The sequence below is a fragment of the Sinocyclocheilus grahami genome, unplaced genomic scaffold (genome assembly GCF_001515645.1).
Source record: "Sinocyclocheilus grahami isolate Dianchi unplaced genomic scaffold, SAMN03320097.WGS_v1.1 scaffold481.1, whole genome shotgun sequence".
In the NCBI taxonomy this organism is placed as follows: Eukaryota; Metazoa; Chordata; class Actinopteri; order Cypriniformes; family Cyprinidae; genus Sinocyclocheilus; species Sinocyclocheilus grahami.
The window spans coordinates 77282-98141 of record NW_015505660.1 but is presented as its reverse complement, the minus strand read 5'-3'; the positions used below and the strand labels follow the sequence as shown (position 1 = coordinate 98141).

The 20860-nt window shown below is 36.6% G+C and overlaps 1 protein-coding gene across 1 annotated transcript; it reads right to left on the bottom strand.

Annotated features, from left to right (window-relative positions):
* Positions 1–1085: 1085 nt before the first annotated feature.
* On the bottom strand, positions 1086–20629 carry LOC107553756 (alpha-actinin-2-like). Its single transcript, XM_016236068.1, has 7 exons — positions 20492–20629; positions 5427–5520; positions 5203–5290; positions 3234–3312; positions 2760–2841; positions 1197–1282; positions 1086–1127 (listed from the first exon to the last, which is right to left on the bottom strand). The coding sequence occupies exons 1-7, from the start codon at positions 20627–20629 to the stop codon at positions 1086–1088; spliced, it is 609 nt and encodes a 202-aa protein (XP_016091554.1).
* Between the last annotated feature and the right edge of the window lie 231 nt (positions 20630–20860).

The following is a 20860-nucleotide window of genomic DNA, read 5'->3' as shown; positions in this document are numbered from 1 at the left end:
CTCTAGTGAGATGCCACCTAGATGGCTACCAGCCTAAATGTTTGCAGTATTGCGTGCATCATTTGCACAAAAACACTGACATTTTCATCCAAGATGGCTGACGGATTAAAGGAAAATGTCAACCCATAAAACACAAAATATATTTTTCTGGCCAAAATATATTTTAAATAAATGTTGTTAACAATAAAGTTAAATGGAATATATTTCCGATATTGAAAAATATATTTAGTTTCAAACTTCATACGCCAAAATGTATTTCAGCAGCAAGAAAATACATTTGCAATCTTATAGTAACCCACATTTCGTCTAAATGCAAATGTGGATGGAACAGCCTACTAGAAATCAAAATGATTCATTAATGTTTATTCTTTAATATTTTTTTCAAATGTATTATATGTTCACACATGCTGTAGACAAGAAATAAAGTTTTTCTTCAAATGTGAAATGTGAATGTATTTTCTTGGATTGAAAGTATAGGGAAAATACATTTTTTAAATTCTTTTAAATATATTAGTGCTGTCAAATGATTAATCGCGATTAATCGCATCCAAAATCAACGTTTTTGTTTACAAAATAATATATATATATATATGTGTGTGTGTGGTGTATATTTATTATTTATATATAAATACACACACATGCATGTATATATTTCAGAAAAATATTTTATGTTTGTATATTAAATATATGTATATATAATATAAATTATATGAATATAAATATTTTCAAAATATATACTGTATGTGTGTGTATTTATATATACATAATAAATATACACAATACACACACATATATTATGTAAACACAAACTTATATTTTGGATGAGATTATGTTTTGAAACATTAAAAAAAAATGTTGGCCATTTTTGTATATTTGTAAATATATTATATGTAAAGTCTGTAAAACCATCAAACCACAACAGCTTGACCTGTAGAAACCAGCTTGCGGACTGGTTAGGCTGGTAAATTCAGTTTAGAGTTAATGCGCCTGTATCCAAGTCTCCTCACTTCATTTGCTTTAATTTGCATGTTCATTTACGCTGGAGAGCGTCTGGAAGCTCAATACATTACTGAAATCAATTTCCTTCAGTCATTTACACAAACCGATCCCAGTTTACACATCTTACACTGTAATAATGAAAAACATTAGTTTGAGAAATTTCATTCAAATCTGATTTGACTTGTGGTGACTTTTACCTGCTCGGCACCGGCGAAAGCATGGTAAAAGCAGGACACGTAGGTCATGATGGCTTTCTCATCAGGTTTAGGGGTGTTGACGATGTCTGAGCACAAAAAGAAACACAGTATCAAGTTGAGTTCAACCAAAATCCCTTTACAGCAAGTCTGTGGTCATCTTGGCCAACAATTATCTATGATAAAAATCTATTTGTCAAGATGAGATTTCAATAACATTCAGTAACATTTCAAATCAGCACTAAAATCCCACAACACAGGTATCACAAATTATAATCATAAATCTAGTCATATTTATGAAATTTGAGTCCAGTTTAAGCTCTAAAGCAGCTCTACAGAAGATAATAGTATTAATATTGAGCTCAATACAGTTCAATGTTGATTCAGTTCATCAATTATCAAACAAATTCAAGCAGCTCTACAGAAGACAACAGTGTCATTACTCAACTCAATTTAGTTCAACGTTGATTCAATTCAGTTCAATAACAGTGTTAATGTAGTAAAATTCAACAATTATTTAAAAACTAATTTAAAAAATAATCATTTCAGTGCTAAAGCAGCGTTACAGAAGCCAATAGTACTGATATTCAGTTCAATATAGTTCAATGTTGATTCATTCAAATAACAGTGTCAGTGTTGAAAAGTTAATCAATTATGAATCTAATTCAATTTAAACTGTAAAGCAGCTATCATTATTCAGCTCTATAGTTTAGTGTTGATTCAATTTAGTTCAATTAACAGTGATATTGTTGTAAAATGCATCATTTATTAAACAAATTCAATTTCAGCTCTACAGAAGCCAATTAATATTCAGCTCAATTCAGTTCAACGTTGATTCAATTCAGATCAATAACCGTGTCAATGTTGCAAAGTTCATCAATTATGAGACAAATTCAATTAAACTGTAAAGCAACTCTACAGAACACACTAGTACCGTTATTCATCTCAATTCATTTCAATGTTAATTTAGTTCATTTGAATAACAGTATTGATGTTACAAAGTTAGTCATTATTCAGCTCAGTTCAATTAAAAGTGATATTGTTGTAAAATGCATCATTTATGAAACAAATTCAATTTCAGCTCTACAGAAGCCAATTAATATTCAGCTCAATTCAGTTCAATGTTGATTCAATTCAGATCAATAGCAGTGTCAATGTTGCAAAGTTCATCAATTATGAGACAAATTCAATTAAACTGTAAAGCAGCTCTACAGAACACACTAGTATCGTTATTCATCTCAATTCGTTTCAATGTTAATTTAGTTCATTTGAATAACAGTATTGATGTTACAAAGTTAGTCATTATTCAGCTCAATTCAGTTCATGTTTTGCACTCATTCAATATCTTCAGGGCAGATGAAACAATAATATACCGAATATTAATTGTCTTTTAAAGCCCAACTGAGCAAACCAAACACAAGTTCAAGTTTTAAACTGAAATTATACTAAACACTACTTTACATGTGCATAAAGAGTAAACAGGCTCTGTCAAACAGACTCATATTGTATGTTACAGGATCTCATCTACCAGAACAGGATTGATTTCAGAGGCAATCTTTGACTCACCTTCAGCGTCCAGCATCTTCGGGATGTCCAGGTACTTCTCTGCCACCTCAAACGCAGTGTTCAGGTTTCCAATAGGGTCGTCCTTCAGAGGATCAACAAAATCATTCACTCCATTGCACTTTCCATCACTATGGTACATTTTCTTGCTATGTGACTCTTTTTAAAAGCATTACGGACACATGCTGTCATTTTTAAGAGTTTTATGCTTTATATTGTACTCTATTTGTAGACAGTGCCTTATATAGGACTATCAGTTTTATAATGAATAATTTGAGATTTCTGAATCAATCATTTGAGCCTGCAAATCATAATCTGACTGGATAAAACAAGAGCTTTGGACTCAAGGATAAACCTTTTGAGTTAAGAGGATTGAAATGAAAACACTGTGTGTTGAATTGGCATAAAACTGCACACAGGGAATAAATGTAAAAGATTTGAAGAGCGAGTGACTGGTAGAAAAGACAGAAGCGGCACCTTTCTGAGTTTAGAGTAGTCGATGAGGTCTGGTCTGTGTCTGTGGATGAGGGCGCACAGAGCGAGGCCGTCCTTCCAGCTGACAACAACACAGACAACATATTAGAAAACCTCTCAGAGAGTACTGATCAGCCATTAAGAAAGATTTTAGGTTCCATTTGTAACATTAGTTAAATGCATTATTTAAAAAGAACCAACAATGAAAAATACTTGAAAAGCATTGATTTATCTTGGTTAATGTTAATTTCAACATTTACTGGTACATTGCTAAAGTTAAAAGTTGTATCTGTTAATATTATTTAACATACATGAGCTGACAGTTGAACAGTTTATAGTATTTTTATTAACCTTGTTAAAGTGGTCATATGATGCGATTTCAAGTTTTCCTTTCTCTTTGGAGTGTTACAAGCTCTTGGTGCATAAAGAAGATCTGTAAAGTTGCAAAGACTAAAGTCTCAAATCCAAAGAGATATTCTTTATAAAAGTTAAGAGTCAACCACGCCCCCCTAAAACGGCTCGTTCTAACACGCCCCCACATGTCTACATCACTATGTGGAAATATTAGCATAATGCCGCCAAAATGTGCACGCAAAGAAAGGCGGCGTGGTTTCAGGAACAGCAGCAGTGTTGATGCAGCTGTGTCAGGGAGACGCTGTGTGTTTCAGTGCGAAAGCAAAAGCACTTTATTTGGCCTTCCGGAAGTAGAAGCAATTAGGAATCATTGGTTAAGATTTATTTACAACAGAACAGTACAACCCAGATGTTCGAATTTGTGCAACACATTTTATGGACGACAGTTTTTTGAACCTAGAAGAGTACAAGGCTGGCTGTGCACAAAGGCTATTTCTAAAAAAATAAAAAAAAGGTCAATTCAGACTTTGCTATGACAATCTGGCACTTCTGAATCAGTGACTGTAAGTATGTTTTGTTATTAGTTCAAGCATTTGCTATTGACTGTTCAAATGCAGAGTTTCTGTCACGCGACTCTGTTGCATTTTCAGGCTTGAACTGATGGTAAAACTAACGACATTATTAACTGTCTTGATGTTTACTTTGAAAGCTGAAGCTCGCGATTATGGTAAGGGGCGTTACATTTCCGACGCGTGCTTGTGGTGTTTGGCCAATCACAATGCACTGGGTCAGCTGGCCAATCAGAGCAGACTGCGCTTGTCAAAGGAGGGGGCTTTGTTGAAAACTACATGTTTGAGAGAGGCGGGGCATAGAGGACCTACAGTAATGTACAGTAATGTGAAAATAATGTGTTTTTTGAACATTAAAGCATGTCAACATATTCTGTTACACCAAATACACAAAATCTTTAAAATAGCATCATATGACCCCTTTAATTTTAGATAATGCATTAACTAACGTCAACTAATGGGACCTTATTGTTAAGTGTTACCATAAAAATAAATAATAAATCTGTGTTTTTAAACTATAAGTACTGGTATAAATATTGTCAATATTGCCGTTGATAGTATTTGGTATCACAACTGAATATAAAGTGCAATAAAGAATGTTTTTCAAACACATGTGAGTTGAATTGAATTGCAGAGGTTTCTGAAAGGCATAAAGACAGCATAAAGTAAACACAGAGAAATTTGACTGAGAACTTTGTTTATATTTGGTCAAACAAAAAAAGTATTATGATTTACATGTACAATGAGTATTAGGATGTCCATTTTAAACATTTACATTTAATCCAATCAAATAAAATACCATTAATTAATCACATATACACTACCATTCAAAGGTTTGGAGTAAGGTTTTATATATTTATTTATTCATTTGTTTGTTTGGGGAAGAAATTGATACTTTTATTCAGCAAGGATGCATTCACTTCTCCAAAAGTGACAGCAAATACATTTATAATGTTACAAAAGATTCTGTTTCAAATAAATGCTGTTCTGAACTTTCTATCTGTTTGAACATTCTCTTGAGATCTGACTGTGTCTGTCATGACTCTCACCTGATGTGGAAGTTCTGTACGTTGACGTTCCTGTAGGGGGCTGTCTTCCTCTGACACCACAGCAGCAGACCCTCTTTAGCAGACGTCTCTGTGGAGACACACACACACACACACACACAACAGAAATCCATTAATATGAAGTGATAATGAGTGTTTACTTAGTAACATGAACAGTCCGGTTGTGTCATGAATGTCTCTGACAAAATGCAAATGTGTGTTTGTACCCTCCACAGAAATGTCCTGGATAGCGAAACGGAGAATGATGGTCCAGATCATTCCCAGAGTCATTTTCAAATTGCCATCAACAATCTCTGCAGAGCAAGAGAGAGAATTTTGGATCAAGTTAATATATATAAGTTAGATCAAGTTAAAAATAACATTATAGTATATATATATATATATATATATATACAGTGGGGCAAAAAAGTATTTAGTCAGCCACCAATTGTGCAAGTTCTCCCACTTAAATATTCTTCAAAGAATCCTGAAAAAATAATAAGCAGCTCAACTTTTTTCAACATTGATAATAATAAGAAATGTGCTTTCTGAAGACTGGAGTAATGATGCTGAAAATTCAGCTTTGCATCACAGAAATAAATTACAGTTTAAAATATATTCTAATAGAAAATGTCTATCTTAAAATGTAACAAGGAATAATCTAAAATTGTAATGTTTTAAACGTCTAATAATGCAAATGTGAACAAAATCGCCTGTTAAACCCTATTGCTTCAATTTGCACATTACAGCATGTTTCTGCAGGTTTCCAGAGATGATTACAATTCAGAGATCTTATAAATATCCCTCACTTCCAGCGTGTGCGATGCCAAGAAGCAGTGTGTGCCATTGATGTGGGTGTTACGGGGCAAAGCTGCTGGATGTGTTTGTTTGTGCTGAGCGGCAGAATAAAGTATGAAAGAGGAGGAGGAGTGATGAACAACAGGACATGTAGGAGTTCCTGATGAGAGAGACATGGATGGAGAGGTTGTAAGAGGGAAGGAGGGAGGATTGAACAGAGATGGAAGCCAGGGGTCACTGTAGGGCCGAGTGAGTGGGACGCACCGCACAGAGACCAAATATAGACTGCACAAACTAGAGAGATGAGGAGAGACGAAGAGAAAAGACACGGGAATGAGAGATGAGACCAAATGAGAAGAAAGGAGAAGAGCTAAAATGAGACAAGAACAGAAGGGGAAATGAAAGATGAGACGAAAACAGAGGGGAAGAGACGATACAAGCTGAGAGAGGAGAGAAGAGATGTGTATAAAAAGAAGAAATGAGATAATGAAAGTTGAGATGAGAAATGAGAAGAAAATAGAAGATGAAATAAGATTAGATTAGAAAAGAACATAATGAGAGTTGAGAGAAAAGAACGAGATTAGGCCAAATGAGAAGAAAGAAGGGAAGAGAAGAGATAATAATAGTTGAGAAAAAAAGAGACGAGAAGAGAAAAGAGAATGAGACCAAATGAGAAGAAAAGAGACAAAATAAGATAAGAACAGAAGGTAAAATGGCACAGGAGAAGAGATAATGAAAGTTGAGAAAGAGGAGAAGAAAAGAAATGAGATAATATAAGTTAGAGACAAGAGAATGAGAGATAGGACCAAACGAGGAGAGAAGTGACCAAATTAGAAGAAGAGAAGATGGGAATAGATGAGAAAAGAAAAGAGAAATCAAAGTTGAGAGGAAAAAAGAGCCAAAATAAGACAGGGACAGAAAAGAGGAAGAAAGATGAGACGAGATGAAAACAAGCGATAACACGAGTTGAGAAAGAAGAGAAGAAATAATCAAGTTGAGACCAAATGAGAAGAGGAGAAAGAAAAGAGATAACAAAAGTTGTGAACAGAAGATAGAAGAAGAGACGTGAGAAATAGAGGGAGATGAGACAAATGAGAGACGAGACAAGAACACAAAGGTAATGAGAGACCATTATTTTACCATTAAAAACATATTAACAAACAAAAAACTAATTTTATAACCCACTACCAGTTAAAAAAGAGGTGTCATCCTCCACAAACCCTTATTTACACACCACTTACTCAGCAGAATAACTTCATCTCCTCGCCACGAGCAAACTGTTCGAGATATCAAAAATCCCTTCGCAATTTAGCAGCCCCAATGTCTTGAGATCATGATCGCTGTTCACTCGATAGTGTTCATATTCCAGTCAAATCCTAGATTCAACTAATGCCTTAAAGGGGTCATATGATGTTGCTAAAAAGAACAGTATTTTGTGTATTTGGTGTAATGAAATGTGTTTATGTGGTTAAAAAAACCTTATTTTCCACATACTGTACATTATTGTTTCTCCTCTATGCCCCGCCTTTCTGAAACGTGTCGATTTTTACAAAGCTCATCGGTCTGAAAAGCGAGGTGTGCCCTGATTGGCCAGCTATCCAGTGCATTGTGATTGGCCGAATATCTCAAGCGTGTGATGGAAATGTTACGCCCCTTACCATACTGTGATGCCGTGTCCCAGCAGGAGGAGCACATCCCATCATCGGTTCTCTTTTAGTAGTTCAGTCACTGTACTGTTAGGAGTAACTGAATAACTCGGGATATTGGTTTATTTCGCGTCAGTGGGAGTGTCAGGCACGTTTATAAACAGAATAACTTAAGTAATTTGTGGATTAGTGCATACTGGATACGTGAACCGTTTCAAACGATTCAGTTTGATTTGGTGAACTGGTTCGACCGGTTCACTAAGAAGATCCGGTTAAATAGAACGATTCATTCGCGATCCGAACATCACTAGACGAGACAAAACCAATAAAACCAATTACAAACGAGGCATTTGTTGCATCCAGTGGGGACATAATTATTGATTATAATGACTTACTGTCGCGTTGCATCGCGCCACGTAAACACAAAACCATGTCTGCATTTGTTTTCGGAGAAACAACAAACAACAATCCCTACTCTACACTGCTCAAAACGCACGTTTGAATCATCAGTGGCAAATTATTAAAATATAAAAAACGTACTTACAGTCTGTGAGTCAGAACAGCCAGACTGTCCTTGCAAAGTTGGAACTGCCCAACAAAGTTGGAACTGTCCAAATGCCACAGATGCATTAGGCTACTGGTTCAGAAAACAGTCCTCATCCATCCTCCATAAAATGCACTGCACACATCTGAATATTTGGGTTGAAGTGTTCTGGAACAGTGTTGTAAATACAACTTAACCACTGATTTCTAGTCGTGTCCTCTTTTGGAAGACCAAACAAAGTAGTTTCGCTTTCACAACGAAACACACAGCGACTCCACAACATGGCGGCGGCGGCAACAATACAACAGCCAGAATAAAAGTTACGCCTACTTTCTTTGCGTGAACATTTGGGCGGCGTTATGCAAATCTACCCACATCGTGACGTAGATATGTGGGGCCGTGTTTAAACGAGCCGTTTTAGGAGGGCGTGGACGAGTCTTAACTTTTATAAAGAATATCTCTTTGGATTTGAGACTTTAGTCTTTGCAACTTTACAGATCTTCTTTATGCACCAAGAGCTTGTAACACTCCAAAGAGAAAGGAAAAATTTTAATCGCATCATATGACCCCTTTAATAAGACTGACCTTATTGACTTCCTGACCTTCCATTTCAGCTCTATCAATCTTCCAGATAGCTGATTTTGTCTGTCCAAGCAAAAAGTTGGAAAAAGTGCAAATCTCCTTTTTATTGCGAGAGTATTCATACCCATAAATGAACACAGTTTTTGAGAAATTTAAACCTAACCCATTGAAAATTCCATTTAAGATATTAAAAAGAGGAAATGATTTTCAACATTCACAAAAAAAACATGAAAAACAGTATCAGGTTTTTTTGCACACAGTAAAAGACCAAGAGAGAAGAAAAGTGAGATGACGCGACATGAGAAGAGATGGCATGAGAGAAAGAAGAGAGACGAGAGTGTGAGAGATGAGACAGGAAGAGATGAGAGGAGACAAAATAAGATACAAAACAAAGAAAAGAGAAAACTGGTGAGATGTAGGCAGATGCAATGACAGAACCTGGAAAGGAGCTGATGGAGAGAAACACAAAATAAAGACTCGTCATTTTGCTTCCTTCTTTCATGTTCAGATAGAACCCTCTTCTAATTAAGACCCATTTCTTCCAGAGTTCTTATTGTTTCATTATAGGTTCTTCAGATCAGTGTTTTGTTTCTGGGTTCTTTAAAGAACCAGTCCTGCGATAGTTTTCAAAGAACTACAGCCAAACTAGGCTTCGCGAGGGGTTCATGAGTTGACGAAAAGACTAACTTCTTTTACGTAAAAATGAAAAGAAATCATTTTAAAATAACAACACTCAAAATAAAACACTTAATTTGTTTACTTGCATGTCATGAGACCAATAAGCAACATCAGAGAACCATAAACATGCAAATGTGTTGTTAAACTATTGAAATATTAACTTAAAGGTCCCCTGAAATGCTTAGAAACACGCAGCGTTACTCTATGTGTTGACGTCATTTTAACTGAAACAGGAAGACAGGGCGGGACATATCAAGCAGCCCCGCCCCTTTTTAAAATAGCCAATAGCGTTCGTTTATATCACAGCTTGGGCTAGAGCCGTTCAGAGCTCCGTAAAGCCGCATTTGACAGGGTGTGCCAGCCACAATCTCAGCCATATTGCTATAAAATATAACATTCTGTGTAGAATTCAAATAGCTCCAATACATTTTGTGGTCTGCGCCGACTCGCCAATGTGATCCGCTCCGTGCTATCGTGTCTCTGGACCGGAGCAGAGCGTGTGTGCGGTGCGGTGGTTAGCGTGACACAGCGCGAAACCAGATTAATTTTTTTCCTCAATGGAAAGCATATTTACACTGTTTGAATCGTTCCCTGTCCCCTATATAGTGCACTACGTGCCATTCACTGTACAGAAAATACTAATTCTGTGGACAAGTGACTATTTTATAGTGTAGGGGGCGGGCACTTCGGATTCTAGAGAGCATTTGATTGGACAGAAAGTTAGATGAGAAGCTGAAGTACGATGTGACATCAAAAAAATCGTTGAGCTGTTTGGCGGAAGTGACGAACTGCAAGCTTTGAATGCTTATATCTTCTAAATGCGAATTTTGTCACTGTTTTGGAGCACACTGGCTTATAGACTAACATATTGATACTAACACCCAAAAAAACTTTAATTTTGATTTCATGGGGACTTTAAAATCTCAGGGGGGAATTCAAGGTTAAATGGGTTCAGCGGACAAAAACAGTTGGGAATCCCTTAATATAAAGTTGTATATAAAGAGAGATTAAAAGAAGTTCAGGCTGCGAAAGCCTCTTTGGTTTTAGAGGAGGCCAAATGGAGAGGAAATGGACGGATTGAGACACAACGGGGGAAATGGAAAGGTCGAAAAGAGGCAGAGCAGGAAGGGTGATGGAGGAGGGGTGACAATGTCTAAATGTGGATGTCACAGGACATCTGAGACACAGCTGAGAGAGAGGGATTCCTGAGGAGCAAAGTAAGAGACACAACAGGAGCTTCAGCTCCAAAGGAGTCGGTCATCCCCTCCGAGAGACAACATATACGCCTGATAAATGGCCATAACGTCTGAACGAGAACAAAAACTGTCCCTAGAAATGAAGCAAAAGACATAAGCGCTCATATGCAGCCAATAATGTAACCCTGGGCCTTTAAATAACAGCCCTCAGTGAGCGTATGCAGCTGCCACTTCCACTCTAAGTAAATTAATTTCCCAGAGTCCACCTGTTACCGGCATGAGTGTGTGTTTGTGTGTGGGTCGATCTTTAGACGTGAGGTAATGCGCTATCAGCATGAGAGGAGATGTCTGTCTTCTCCAAACCCCACCGGACGGCTGGGGAAACCCTTTAATAGGTGACCTTTCAAACCAATTTATGACTGACCTCTAGGGTCAGAACTGTTCTGCTATTTTAGTTGGGATGCGTTTAAAGAAGAACCCTGTTCAACTCTGTCGCATCACCAACAAGTCACCATAAATCGCCAATTCACACTGACAATGAATGACTTACAGTTAGTGTGAACACACTTTGTAACAGGAGCATTGTAATTTGTTGTGTCATATTGCATCACTGCTTATATAATTAAAATATAATCACTGAAATATATATATTTTGTTGATTTTTGATAGTTATCAGCACTTTGTTGTGCATGTATCCAATATATACTATCATAATCCATGATCAGATGCCAGCTGCATAATGTAAAGTCAGTTTATCATAAAAATAAACAATTTAGGGGGGGGGGAAATTAGATGGCTGCAAACCAAATAAACAAACAAATGGACGTGTTTTATTACGTATGTAAAAATAAATGCTGACTTTATACACATTTGAATATTTGAATCTGACTGACCAATCAGAATCACTGAACTGTTTAGTTGCTCATTAAAATACAATAAAATAAATGTGAGAGAGATCTGTAGGGCACCTGTTTATAGAGCTCAGCTGTGAGGTTATGAATGCTTCACCTGTTCATTAGATCAAACTGTTCTTTTCAAAATCATTATAATGCGCTCATGTGCCACACTGTGGTCAGTGTAAATACAGAACAATACATTCATAAAGTCTGCATGAATGTAGTGGACGGGTCAGGCCAAACACACACAAGGCAGGTATGGCCAAACCTCGTTTTAATGCCTCTAGTGGGGAGGAATTATCACCTTACCAAAGCATGATCACCGAGTTGGAAAAAAGCTCCCAGTAATTGTGAGTAAATAAAGCAGCTAGGGCTGTATTAATAGCTTGTCATTTCTCTGGGCGGCTGCCATTCATCTCTTACTCGTTCTTTCTCTCGTTCACTCGCTCGATGGAGGTAACTGTTTGAGAAGGGAAAACAATGCCGAGGCCGCAGGAGATGATGTAACAGTTCCCTCCGCCTGACTGCCGCTAACCTTTCACAAACACAGCCACTGGCATTTTATTTCAGCCACTGCATCAGAAACACACTAAAATGCATCTCTGAGTGTCACAACTTTCAATGAATAAAAAAACAAACAAGGCATTCAAAAGTTCTTCAAGGACTATACGTTTTCACAAATGCTAATGACAAAACTAAACGTACAGCTCTTAAAATTAATCAATTTTTAGCATTTAAATCCCGTTCTGCAAAATTCAGCCGATGTTCCTCTAGCTTTCACACTGATTTCAATCTCATCTCAACTGAGTTGGCGTGTTGCTAAGCCAACAGTGCAATGTGTATATTAGTGCACACAAATATTCGATAAAATAATACTTTTAAGAACACTACCCTGATAGCACATCACAGAGACGTCTATTTGACGTCTGCATTACATCTGCAAGACGTGTTTTTTAGAGTGTTCGCTCATTTGCAATGTTTCCTATCAGATGTCGAATAGACATTTTGAAGATGTCTTTAAGATGTTTATGATTTAGAATGCATGTAAAACTGACATCTTAAAGACGTCTATCAGATGTTTGTACACAACAGATGCTTTCCAGATGAAGAGATCTTTAACAGACATCTTGTGCTATCTAGGTAAGCTATTTTCACAGTCATATTTTTATTGACACTTTGGGATTGAATGAAATATAGGTTTCAGCGCCATTTTTGGTATTTTTCAGCCATTTTGCCATGAACAAGGTATTACGAGGTATGATATTAAGTTTGGAACAGCCGTTCCATGTATTGGACAGGACAAAACTAAAGGCGGGTTTTCAAAAGTTGAACTTTTTAACTTTTGCGGCATTTTTAGTGAAAGACATGAGCAGAGTGGTGAAACACGTGCGTATATGTTTGCATGGTTGCATAGACTAATAGTGGAAAACCAGAGCAGTGTAGGCTAATGCAAAAACACATTTTGTGTGAACGGCTACTTAAGAGGCTTATTGTTTTTTTTTTATATTTTGTAAACATGCACTAGGCAGCAGAGTTGCCAGGTCTACGTAACAAAACCAGCCCAATTGGTACTCAAAACTAGCCCAATCGCGTTCTTGGTCAAAATGGCAGAATCAGACTCGCATTCTGAGGGGTCAAATCCTCCATCTCGGTTGTGTGGGCTTCGCTTCAACCCATGACTAAAAAAAAGATAAATAAATTAAAATGCGGCAGCAGTATAAATGTAGCCCAATTCGTTTTTTAAGACTCTGTGTTAAGTTTAAAGAATTTAATTAAAAGAAATTCTTTAATTTTGACGAATATTTGACGGCAACATGGTGGAGGCTTTCCGTGCTTTGCTTTTTTTTAAAACCATACCTGAGCGTTGCATCACGCATTTTTAGATGGAAAGACACATTCTGTATGCATTCACACAGGGCGTCAGCGTTAATGCTTCTCATTTACTTTGAATGGGCGACATCATGCATTGCATAACTAAATTGTGGTTCTGTTGTGTCATGCTACTGAAATTTTCAACTTTTCAATTGCCAACACAGGTGTCAGCCAATCAGATCGCCTCATGCAAATACCCTAGCGCAGACGCTAGCCAATCGCGTTCATGCAACACCGGAAAAGTAATGTGATTGGCTGTTGTCACTATGACAGTCACGTCAGCAAGCTTCAGACATGGCCTCCATCAAGAGTTGATGCCGACATCCAGTATGAATATACGGTTGGTTACTCACAATCAAAGTTGTGAAGCGTTCTCGTTGAACTAGTGTCATGCGTATGAAGTGCTAATGCTAATACAATATGACACATACACACTCCACCAACATTTCAAAGGCAAGATTAAAGTTAAATATGTCTTTGGAGTTTCTATATTCAGCATGTTATGCTGTTTGTGTTGTTTACATTCTACTATTCTTTTTTTCAGCGGAATTGGGCTACTTGGAAACCGTTGCCTTAGGTTGTTTATTTCCCGCGGGTTAAAGGTTTAGCATATTGCATAAATTATATTTGACTGTAATTCTGGTATTTAAATTTTACCAATTTTATATTCTTCCAATGATAAAACTGTGCTATGAGTTTTGCGAGGGTACACAGTGGTAGGATTGTTTTTATGATTACTGTCAGCGTATATAGTGATTTTCAAGTTAAGATTTTGTGTAATGCATAACAGTGATTGTAAAATACGCATATTAGGTAAGGGAGTAGCATATTAAAATTTTTGATGGGGATGGGGGTCATAGTTATTCAGTGCTGTGAAGGGTTGCCAGATCTGAGTAACAAAACTAGCTGAGTGTTCCTGATATCTTATGATCAGTGTTCTTGGGACTGAATTATGTTAATGGGAATGGAAAATCTGAAATCATCTAAAAGGAATGACATGGCAGCAACCTTCAGTCACCCAACACACACACACACACACACACACTCGAGGCATGCAAGGACCTGACATCTCACATTTCGACATTTATCGACTGCAGCAGCACTCATTAATGGGTTCACAGAAGTGTGACTGACGACTGCTGAGGATTCAGTGTGAGAAAGACTATGTGTGTGTGTGTGTGTGTGTGTGTGTGTGTGTGTGTGTGTGCGCGTGCTACTGAACGACTTTCCTTAAAACCAAGTTCATCTTTGTGAGTTACTATGGCAACCTCATCTACAGCATCCTCTATGAGACCATAATACTGTCATGAACGTTTCACTCCAAAATCTGCCTCTTCCTGCTTTTAAAAGTGTAGTTAGAGGAGAGAATATTGTCTATAGTTGAGTTCAGAAAAAAAAAATTCAAGTCACAAAGCATTGTGTCTATAACAATGACTGTGAACACTTGTACATCAGGTGTGTAAATTATCATAATTATTATTTCGTTTCATTATTTTTTTTTTTTTCTGGAACTAACAGTTAATTCTGGATTTGTTAAATTGTCAATTTTTGGGGGGTATATTGAATTTCTATACTGCTATATATGATTTTATACAAATTGCAATTAAAATGATAATTAAATGATAGAAGAGCGTGAATGATAAGTATGACAGATCTCCTGCATTACAGACAGCTGAAGGAGCATCGCACTTAAACTGTCTCCTCAGTAATGAGTTGGGCAGATGGACACACACACACACACACACACACACAGAGTCCCTGTAGAGACCAGAGACCACATTACAGCTTATTCTTAAAATATCACCCTAACATCGCACTCAAGCCTTACAAAAAGCACTGTTGGGGTGCATGGTCATTTTAGATGGCTATACTATATGATTTACCTATTCATATTCCACAGAATCTTCATGGTAATCCAAGTTACTTTAAACAACACCCTGGTATTTTGAACGTGTCCAAAAAAAAACATAGTATTACCATTTTCATAAGTGAAGCCAATGTTGATATAACTGCACATATACAAACCTAAACATACATATTTCCGAACACTTGAACACATAAAGCCGTCGTGAGGCCTGTATGTCCCTCTGGTAGTTTATAGTCTCTGCCCTACATGGCCACAGCTTCTGGAATAGCAACTGGCATCTGATCTGACCACACAATCTCTCACCCACTCGCCTGCTCACTCACTCGCTCTCTGAAACACTTTCTCTCTGTGAGAATGATACAAAAATAAGAAATGACACTAATACACAATAGGACCCGAAACTCGTGAGAGTCAAAAATGAGTCAAAATCTGTTTCTATTTCAACAAATGGTGAAAGGAATTGCTTAGCCTTTTAAATATGCAAGAACACAGTTTTAAAAACTGATTTATGAGATTGATATTTTCTTGCAGCACACACAAATCCAGATATATGAGAGGTCATAACATAACAGAGCTATAAAACATTCTCGCTTCACAAAATCTCACAATACTGAGAAAAATATACCATCTTAAATATATGGGTCATTCTCCGGAAATGCATTAAATATTTTAGAAAAAAACTATATATAAGTATTCATAGGAGGTATGATATGCATACGCAAGTATATAAGAAGTTATAAATAAAATAATGACTACTGGAATAGGTTTTTACAAAAAACAAAGTTTTTCTACTTCAAAATTTCATATTTAATTCAATGCACTACTTTCCATTTGTTTGAAATTATTTGTGAAATTTACTAGCAATTTCTAAATGAAATTTGTTTTTACACTGAATTTGTTTTAGTGTAGGCAGTGAAAGCATGCTATTTTCATTTCAACATATACCCAATTTAGTTAAAAGTCATTAAAAACAATTCAAATTATATATATTCTTTCAAAATGTAGTGGTGACGAATGGGAATATGCAAACTGGTTCATATTTTAAAAAATACAAATTTAAAAATAAAATCGTTTTATTTGAAAATGTATTTTGCTTCACATGCTAAAAGACTATATCTTGTAAATCATATTAGCAGTGAGTCATGCGGAAAAAAACGAAATGTGCAAAGTCAAGTCAAATAGATTTCTGTGCAAATGTCGACAATCTGAATATGATCTAAACTTAAAGTGTGCCAGTGAATTTTGGCATTGAGAACGACTGCCATGTCCTCATGATATCTGAGCCTTGACCAATAGATCAGTTCACACTCAGAAGCAACGGAAACATTGTAACTCAACTCAGCGACAGAAGTAGAAGCGGCCCTCACAACAAAAAATGACTGGCAGAAAGAATCGTCTTCATACCACCACAGGAACAGACGTTAACTTAATTTGATCAGCGATGACTTTTCCCACATGAATAACCATTTGTTAGCAAATAAGGATCTTTATATCTCCCTGTTTTACAGTGCAGCTAGCTGTGTGCTGTATGTGTAGGTATTGTTAACATCTTGATGCATGTCAGAGATCATTTGAAAGTCAGGGTAATGTATGAAACTTCTGCCCTCCAAGCAGCAGCAAAATATGTTTCTTATAGTCTTAAAATAGGCATACTTTTTTCAACCTTTTAATAATATTCCCCATATCGATTGTTATATTTGCTTTGAAATGGGTCATAATAATTATTTTCAATCAGTGCAACTGTAATTGGTATTTCCCACTAAATAAATACAAGAATGAATCAACATTTACACCATTTTTCTTGCATTAAAATGTCTTAAAATGCCACGTGAGGACTTCCTGACACTTTTCAGCGATGAATCATATAAACATAAATATATAAGATTTAACCAGAAGAGACTTAACCAGACAAATAAATAGCAAATAAAGATTGCCACGACACTCAAAATGTTGCTATATTTCCAACAAAACAATCACAACTAGAAATATTTCCTATATAGTCATGTTCTACAGGCATAAAAACAGAAACAAATGCAAATTGATCTTCCTTAAATGTGTTTTTTTAACACCATTATAGTGATTAGCGTTCCCTTTGGTTGGGCACTTCGTTTATGTTATTATAATTGTCTTTCTGTTAATGCAGCAATGCATTATGAAGTCAGAGTTACTTGATTTCAAGGGAAGAAAAGTAATAAATAGGTTGCATTCAGAAGGTGACCTCTCTTCTAATTAATGCTTTAATGTGGTTTTTTTTTTTTGCATGTTTTTTAATGAACCTGTTCAAATTTCATTTTTCATGAGTACCTTGAGATGCTTTTATTTGGGTTTATATAATCCTTAAATAGTGTGTGGTAATATGCTGAAGTCACACACGGACTTAAACATTCAGTGTGTGAATCACAACAATGATAACGATTCAATTTCATTTATTCTCATTAGTTGTAACAATAACCATTTTATTTGCTCTTTTTGTTGTGCTACTACTGACACAAGACAGCAAGTAAAATTGGCAAATAAATGTAACAACTGTAAAACAAAGCAACTGCATAATTTATTCATACCGCAATGCACTCTGGGAGTCAGTGAGTAGCTATACTAAGTCATGACTAAACCTAAATGAAAGGATCAAGTACCCCCTACAGTTCTTTTTTAGTTACTAGAACTCTCGTGTAAGTAAACTATACTAACTAAGCATTTGTCAGTACAACATAGTATTCCTATTTCACTTTACTTCGTTTTTTCAAGGCAATCAGTTTGCATGATTTTTTTAAAGTAAGCCCAACTAATTAGATTTTACAGTGCAGAAGTCAATATATATATATATATATATATACTGTATATATATATATATATATATATATATAGCAAGGATTGCACACTTAAAATTTAACAGTGACGTTGACAGTTTAGCTACATTAGCAATAGCTTAGCTGCAGCAACAACAAAAACAACGTCTTAAAACGCTTAAGATCTCTTTTAAATGTTTCACTATTTGTAATAAAATCTATATTTTTTCAGTCATAGGCTACAGGGCAGTGTGATATCAACTATTTTAAGCCAGATTGTGAGAGAATTTAAACACACAGCATTGCTCAGAAACGATTCGTCTATTTTCTGCTGCCTTTTGACAGATATCAGATGAAACAGCATGTTGACAATCACTTTATTACAGGGACTTCTGTATATGTGCGCTGTGGAGCTAGAACAGGTGCAGAACCTCCACCCCCAAGCAACCCCCATATTCGTTTCATTGCAAAATGATGCACTTTCTATATTTACGCAGTGATATCAGCTCCTTATGCTGATCTTACATGCCTGAGGGATGTTTAAAGACCCTCTGCCATGCACTCAAGTCTGAACCCCAACTTATAACCTTATTGAAGCCTTTTATCACTGCAAAAAGATTAAGTTAAGAGCTTATATTAGCTTAGCTTTTCTTATAAGCTTTGTGTTATCGATTGGCATCATTTGATCAACTCAATAGTCTTCAACGTTTAAAAAAATAGTGACTTGCATCTTTTCTTTTTTAGTTGAGAGGTGGGAACACATAAAAGTCTATGGTGTACATCCTATGAGGTGCTGGCTATGGAACACCACCGTGTGCACCTTAAACATTTTCCCCACTAGTTTTTTGCTAGCTGTCAAATACAGAGGGAGCAACTGGCTGCACAGGCAAAGGAGCTCAGAAAAGACGGCATTAAGAATGGAGGGAACCGCACGGGAGATGTGGCGGCAAGGCTGAGGAGTATTTTTAGGGCATGTTTATTCACAGACTGAAATGAACCCTTCTTGCACTTCTCTTGCTCTCACACCATCTGTTGAAGTCTTTCAGCTTTGTCAGGTCTAGCCAACATCCCGCAGATGTTTGTGAGACACCTTAATGGAGAGTACCTGCACAAGCAATGCTTTTTCTACATCATGATCGATGCCATTTCTTGCAAAAACCTGTCCCCCGCCCCCCAATAAAAAATACAAGACATTTAAGAATAATGAATATGTTCTTCTTAAAATATATATGTACCGATATATACAGTGTGTGTGTATATATACCTTAACAGCTACCTAAACCAGTAATGACCATATGACAATTTTCTCAAAATATGAGCATCTGATATACAAGGTAACTTGTGAACTCAAAGGGTCTTTTTCTTTCTTGATGTGCTCAACACCTCAAATCTGTAGTTTGCAGACAGAGATCAACCAGTTGTTCTTGGCTGACGTCACCTCACACCGTGGCACGAGCTCCACTGACAGCTATTAAACGTCGCCTGTCATTTCTGTCAACCAGACGATCTTCAAAAACGTATTAACTTCTCTACCTTCACACAGAAAAGCCTGCGTTTTGACACTGAAGAGCAACTGTGTAATCGTTTAAAGCACAGGTAAGTTTAGGAAGTACCCATTTTAATGGATTAAAAGTACGCGCGCTTTTCTGAGGTAATTTTAAAACTCTAGCGAACGTCTTAGACATTGTCCGTGTTCGTTACTGCGATTAGTAACACGATTTTAGAGACTCGTATAACACATAAAGACCGTATAAAATTAGCCACAAACTTAATGAGGAGGGCGGGGATGTGGTAAGACTACACAGAGGAAAACTGCGAATAGAACCAACAGCTGTACAAGATGTAAACTCGCTTGTCAGCTCGAAATGACAATAAAATATGATTTAAAACGTCTCTACATGTTGAATAGTATGTTCAGCACGATTTCCTTCCTTCAGTTTGATGGGTAATCATAAAAACCGTTGCAATACCAGTCACTACAGCTATTCTTACTATAAAAGTTTATAGTAAGTTTAAGTTTAGTAAGCTATCAGTGTCTTCATATATTGGAATAATTACTGTAGTCACTATAGCATTTCAGCTAAAGCTATGGTTATATAAAAGGTAAATACAACAACAACAACAAAATCTTGTCGTCTCTACATGTTGAATAGTATGTTCAGCACGATTTCCTTCCTTCAGTTTGCTTGGGTAATCATAAAAACCGTTGCAATACCAGTCACTACAGCTATTCTTACTATAAAAGTTTATAGTAAGTTTAAGTTTAGTAAGCTATCAGTGTCTTCATATATTGGAATAATTACTGTAGTCACTATAGCATTTCAGCTAAAGCTATGGTTATATAAAAGGTAAATACAACAACAACAACAAAATCTTGCCCCCTCAAAGTGACTATTGCAGTGAGGTTCAGCAGTCATATGAACATACCTTCCTCTGCTGTTTCTCCCAGGCAGGGTCCAGCAGAAGGTCCCTGTCCCAGTCATCCTCCTGAGTCATGTAGCCTTCCGTAGTAGACATCATGTAGGTGTTGTCATACTGCACCTGCGTCTCAATAACAGTCGTCATCTTTTAAACTTATCCCTCGAACTCTTAATAATTAGAAGTTACGTGCCTTGCACTTTAGATTGTGAACTCTAAATCCTGTCCGTGTGTTAGAGGAGAACACCCGCTCAGTGTGTATGACCGTGGAGGAAGAGGCCAGACTCCACTCGTCTGAGGTGCCTGTGTGGAGGTGCAAGCAGAACTTCTGCTGCCCAGTGCTCCTATCCTGGTCAAAAGTAGCACACGTGACTGCAC